This window comes from Amia ocellicauda, chromosome 20, assembly GCF_036373705.1.
Source record: "Amia ocellicauda isolate fAmiCal2 chromosome 20, fAmiCal2.hap1, whole genome shotgun sequence".
In the NCBI taxonomy this organism is placed as follows: domain Eukaryota; kingdom Metazoa; phylum Chordata; class Actinopteri; order Amiiformes; family Amiidae; genus Amia; species Amia ocellicauda.
The window spans coordinates 17,010,210-17,015,951 of record NC_089869.1 but is presented as its reverse complement, the minus strand read 5'-3'; the positions used below and the strand labels follow the sequence as shown (position 1 = coordinate 17,015,951).

General features: G+C 38.9%; 1 protein-coding gene across 1 annotated transcript; it reads right to left on the bottom strand.

Annotated features, from left to right (window-relative positions):
* Positions 1 to 3,537: 3,537 nt before the first annotated feature.
* ddit4 (DNA-damage-inducible transcript 4) lies at positions 3,538 to 5,742 on the bottom strand. Its single transcript, XM_066693289.1, has 3 exons — positions 5,625 to 5,742; positions 5,272 to 5,509; positions 3,538 to 4,946 (listed from the first exon to the last, which is right to left on the bottom strand). Exons 2-3 carry the CDS (start codon positions 5,456 to 5,458, stop codon positions 4,453 to 4,455), a joined length of 681 nt encoding a protein of 226 aa, XP_066549386.1. The 5' UTR covers positions 5,459 to 5,509; positions 5,625 to 5,742; the 3' UTR covers positions 3,538 to 4,452.

Genomic DNA, 5,742 nt, shown 5'->3' with positions numbered 1-5,742 from the left:
TCTGTCTTTATGCTTGTTTTTTTAATATGGCTTTTAAAATGTATTTCAGAAATTAAATCGGTCAGGCCAGTATTGTAAACAACAGTATGTCTTGCTTCTCTTTATGCTTAAATTAATTTGGAAAAGATATGTATGTATTTACATTTCCCCGTAAATAATGCAGCTGTAGCCTCATTTCACAATGTTTTGGAAAATCCAATTTCCATCAACCAGCTTAATATGATATTGTGTTTTTGTCTAGCTGGCTAAACAGTTTGGCAGAGTAACATCTGATATTCCTCTGGTCGCTGTACAGAAAAGAGGTAATCCAACCCCCCAGTCCACTGAGCACGTCTTTCATGTCCTCCCTCTGAGATAAACAACTCATACTGTGGATGGGAATTCACTGTTTGGTTTGTGTGCCTCCACAGACCTGGCACCATTGCATTGTTGTTTTAACCACTTTTACAACAGAAGATGTTACTTTGCATAAATAAATCTGAGTCATATAAGAGGATGTGCGTCATAATGCAATGCCTTAAGATAGGGTGGAAGTAGACGTGAGACACTTTAATTTGCTTACCGAAATCTATACCACACAGATCTATTAGTAAGCAGTTACAGGCAAAAAAATGATGAAATGGTTTGGCAGAATTATTGTCAGAATATACAAAAAACCTTTCTAACTTATATTGATTCTGACATAGTTTAAGATTGGTTTTAATCCATAAAACAAGACAAGACAGCTGAAGTTTTAAATTATATTCAATAACTCTTACGTCCCTTCATGTGTAAAAGCAGTCGATTTTCTGTTCTGGAGATGTAGGGTGAAATGCATCAGTATGATCTGGTTATGCTTTCAATATAATTATATCTTTAAGTATAGATCTACATTATTAAAACTAGATCTAACGAGATGCAGTTGATCCTGTGGATAATTAAAGCAGGATACCTCGCAGCGATTCAGTTCAGTTGCTACGTGCAGTTTTTCTTGTCTGCCCTTCTAGATCAGGGCGCTTTTTTAGGGTGGGGGTAGAGGTGAAAGCGGATAGTGAATGGGATGATTGTGGGAATACCAGTCCACACCCCCAGTGAAAACCTTCCACCCCCCCACCCCAAAGTGAGATTGGGACAGTTGCGCACGTCCACCGACGCTTCCTCTGAGACCAGTGGGTGCGTTTGACCCGCTTCCAAGGATTGTCCCGAAAACTCTTTGTCAGCTATTTCGGTAACAATGCAAACAAGGCAGAGCATGTTGTAGCGGATTGCCGCTACAAAGATGAATGGCATGCATCATACAACTCTGTTACTGGAGCTTGCAATTGAGCAAATGGTATTTCAAAACCTTATTTGGGTTTTATATACAGCTCTGGAACAAATTAAGAGACCACTGCAATTTATTCTTAAATCAGCATCTCTACATGGCTGTCATTCCATTCCATTCATATTCCATTCATATATTTTAAAACTTCAGCTGCCTTGATAAACTAGCTGTCTTGTTTTATGGATTTATGGATTTTATTATAGAATAAAACAAAAATGTTAATTTTATCCAAACACATACCTATACATAGTAAAACCAGAGAAACTGATTTTGCAGTGGTCTTTTATTTTTTCCAGAGCTGATATATATATATATATATATAACCCACAAATAGGTCATATGGGATGATTTGGTCTGTATACAATTAATACAAATTGCATTTAATTAGCACCCAATTGATCCGATTTCTAATTACAGAACTTGAAATGCGACAAAGTTAGTATGCATTTAGATGATGTGAAGCATATATAGATATACATGTATTATTCATGGGCATCAAATATGTTCTTTGTATATTTTTGCTTAATAATACCCTCTGGTTTTCGTGCAAACATAACTCATGATGTGTTTACTGGATTTGAAATCTGGGTGCCCATGCTGTTTACACATGTGTGCGTTTACACATACCTTGATCTCCAGTTGCGGTTTGAGACACTGAACAGAAAGTACCCTACTAGCGCCAGGACTGCTCCAAGGCAACAGAAATGCTATTAAAAGGCTCCTTGACGTCAACGTCCTGACAAGTTGTGCTTTGGCTGGACTTTCGTGGATGTAATGCAGTTTCTACCAATGTTAACTTGTTCTTCTTTTTAAGACGTTTGTGATGTGCTTCTCGGTGATGTTACAGGGACGGAAAGAATGCAAGCCATCGCATCAGCAACCAAAAGGATACATGTTAAAGCTGAGAAGCAGCCCGGTCATGGGATGTTGCTTTTTAGCATCGGGAGTCAAGCCAAGCCGTGCGCAGCTGACACTATTTATTACGTCACTACGTCGGCGTGGGGTTTGACGCCGGAGCGCTGAGGTGAAAATGAAGTTCCCTGATGTGAGATCGGTGTGTATTAACCGGGTAGTAACACATCTGTCAAACGGTGGGATTTATGATCTTTTCGTCTATCTCCGCATATGCTGCATTTCAACCTTTCTTTTAGTCCTTGTTCCTAGATTCTAGACCGAACCAACGTATTTAATCGACGTTACATTTGGTACAGTGAGCTTGTAATTGTGAAGTTTTACTCATTCATATTGACCCTTGGCTTATTGCTGGGTGTAAAAGTGTGAGGAACATAAGACGTGTGTATATAACCCCTAGTAAAAGTTTGTGAAAGGGACTGAGGAAAGGCGTAAAAACACCTTCTGCACCCCCAACAATGTGCCGCATACAGAGGGACTGCGCCTTGCCTGGGCATGTTCATGTCTGCGGTGCTGCTGCTTAGATAAAGGGCTTTGATGCCCTTCATCAATCATTTAAAAGCTAGATAGACTCGTTTTAAAAATAATTGTGAATGCTTATTGTTACATTGGCATTGTATTTGTATAGCCAAAAAAAAAAAAAAAAAAAGTCAGGATGTAGTATGACGATTTAAGAAATCAATCGATGTATTAATTTTGGGATGTCCCGTTTTAATTAAAATCTCTTTGCCAATAGGTTGAAAGCATCAGATTCAGTAAAGATGGAATGTAAATCAGGTCCCTATGCCTGCACAGCACAATTAGAAATATAGGATTCAATTCCTGAAAGAAGACGTGTTGGTATGTGTGGACAATTGTTTGCTTTAAAAATAAATGCATGTTACCACTTCACTTTACAAATTTGGGTATGTTAACTGAATATAAGAGGTTTTAGATTAAAATTGTGTACTGCGGGAGACAGATTTTAATTAGAACTAACCATCCTTATTCTTCATGGAAATGGCCTACCTGCAAGAATTAAATTACCAAATTTCATTAATCTCTGGTTTGGAACAAAATATTCAAAGACTGTGCTTCCCCTCCCCCACCCCTATGTTGTTGAATTAAATGCATACCAGTATTTTAGCTTGGACTGAATCTTACACCTTTAAATTATGTGAACAATTCTAAAATCTGTGATCTGTAATATGATAATGATATTGAAACCATTGAGTCGGTATATAAATGTATAGCTTTATGAAATCCAATTCCTTGTGGATACAGTTGGTCTCAAATTCCTATAATAAAATAAATGGAAGTAAAAAAAAGTGAAAAGTCTCAACTCACATTTGAAAAAATAATTTATTACCTTTGATGAGTGTACAAAACAGTGCAAGGTAGGTCTTTGAATATCAAATAAATTAACACTGTGAGAAAGGCACTAGTTGATATTCCATACAAAAAGTACAAATGTTTAGATCCCCAACAAAATTAAATTGAAGAACAACTGAAGCCCTCAAGAAAAGGCTGACATTGTGAGTGAAAAAACGAAACGGGTTTCAATCTGAACTCTTCAACAAAAATAACACTGGATTTGTGCCCAGTGCAAGCCATACAAAAAAAGCTTTTAAAATGTCCATACAGTAATATCTTGAATAGGGTTTTCAGTTGTGATTTTCTTCAACCTGTAATAAAATATAGCTGCCATTTTGTGGTTTCAATAGAAACTGAGGTAAAATTCCAATATACACTGGAAAAGAAGATAAACATGGTATGGAAATAAAGTGAACCATTTAAAGACAACACAGGTGTTTTGACATGTTCCATTGTTCTTCGCTACATGCATCGCTCTGCTTGTCAATTAAAAAAAATATAGTGCAAACGTTTGTATATCAGGGCCAGCTGTAAATCTGCTTAATACATTTAGAAAAAAAAGTCCTTCACTTTTTTTTTTTTTTTTTTTTTTTTTTTAGGCAGCAGATTTTGTAGTTTTACTGCTCTTGATACACTGGCCATGCAACTCATGTTAAAAATCATAAAAGGACATGTTGGAATGGAACAAGCCCAGGTTACACATTCAGCAAAGATCAGAACATCTCAGAACTTCATTCTGATCTTGCCTTTTAAACCGACAAACATTGTATACTGGTCATGCTGGCATTAACAATCTTCATACCTTCCAAGGCATGATAAGGAAGGCGTCTAATAAATCATACCAATGGATCTATTGACAGTTTCTAAGTATTTCCCTTTGGGGTTCAACACTCCTCAATAAGTAGCTCTTCTGAACTGTACAGTTTCTTCTTGATCACCCTAAAGCCTGTGCTGAATTTCAGGGCATGTCTCGGGGCCGGTGCGGACGGGGATCTGGTCGTGAAGAGATCTTGGATCCTCGGCCACAGCCCACCAGATTCCAGCCTCAGAACCAAGGTCAGCTGGAAGGTAGGGACAAGGAAAGGATCCACTGCAATCTGCTCCACACTCTGGCAGACATTTCCCTGCTCCACATACAAGTCAATAAGTGCTCCTCTCAAGCCACAAGGCTCGCTGGCTGCCAGATGAAGCAGCTCCTGGCCTATGTGCGCCATTAGCTGGTCAGGGATGAGAAGTTTGGAGCATTTCAGAGCACCGTTTTTCGCTTCAGTCAGACTGCATCCAATCAGGTCCACCACCTCTGTGCACAAGGTCTCCTCTAAGGGATCAAAGAACAGATCTGACTCGGATGTGGAAATTTGGTCCAGGACATCGGATCCTAAATAAAAAGATGCAATGGTTAAAATACATCCAATCTCCAGTTTGCTATGAAATTCCAATGGCAGGAGTGATCAGTGGTAAATCTATTTAAAGCAATAACAGGCCTTAGATCTTATCCAGTACTGGGTGAACGTGTTATTTCTTTAAGTATTTACCAAATAACGTCTGGAGGCATGCATTTAAGTAATCTAAACATGATCCCATACATTCTGCAGTCAAAATGGGTTGTTAGCAATTCAAATACAATCTGAAGATCAATGCATATACACAGAATGCGCATTTCAGAATATGATGTCAATCATATTTTAATGAACAATTCTTACCGATGTCGGAGAAATCGCTACTGGAAGTGTCGGAGTCGGAGTCGATGCTATGGTTGCCGTTGACTCCGCCAAAGTCGCTCAGTTTCTGCATCAGTTTACCCCAGGAAAGTCTCTTGGACGAAGCGTCGGCGACCGGAGAGGATGGGAAACTTCTCTCCGGGGTCAGGTTGGCACACATTGCAGGCATGATTCGCAGAGATGAAGTATACAGATCCCGATCTAGTCACTTCGGATTGAGCTGCAACAAAGGAGAAAAACAAACGCATTAACCCATCAGCTCGGATGAACACTCAAAACGTCAAAGATCACTGAACTTGTAACATTGCATTAACAAACAATAATGTAATACTTACAGGTATGTTTTCAGGCTTCACTTAATCCGGATTGGCTTGAATTGCGTCCGAGTGCTATGAAAATAAGTGCAACGCAATAGCCTCCTGCCTTCTCTCCCGTACCACACTTGGTACTGGA

Coding starts and splice junctions, on each gene's coding strand:
- ddit4 (XM_066693289.1), bottom strand. CDS start 5,458: ATGCCTGCAATGTGTGCCAACCTGACCCCGGAGAGAAGTTTCCCATCC. Junction 4,947..5,271: donor TAGCGATTTCTCCGACATCG/GTAAGAATTGTT, acceptor CTTTTTATTTAG/GATCCGATGTCCTGGACCAA.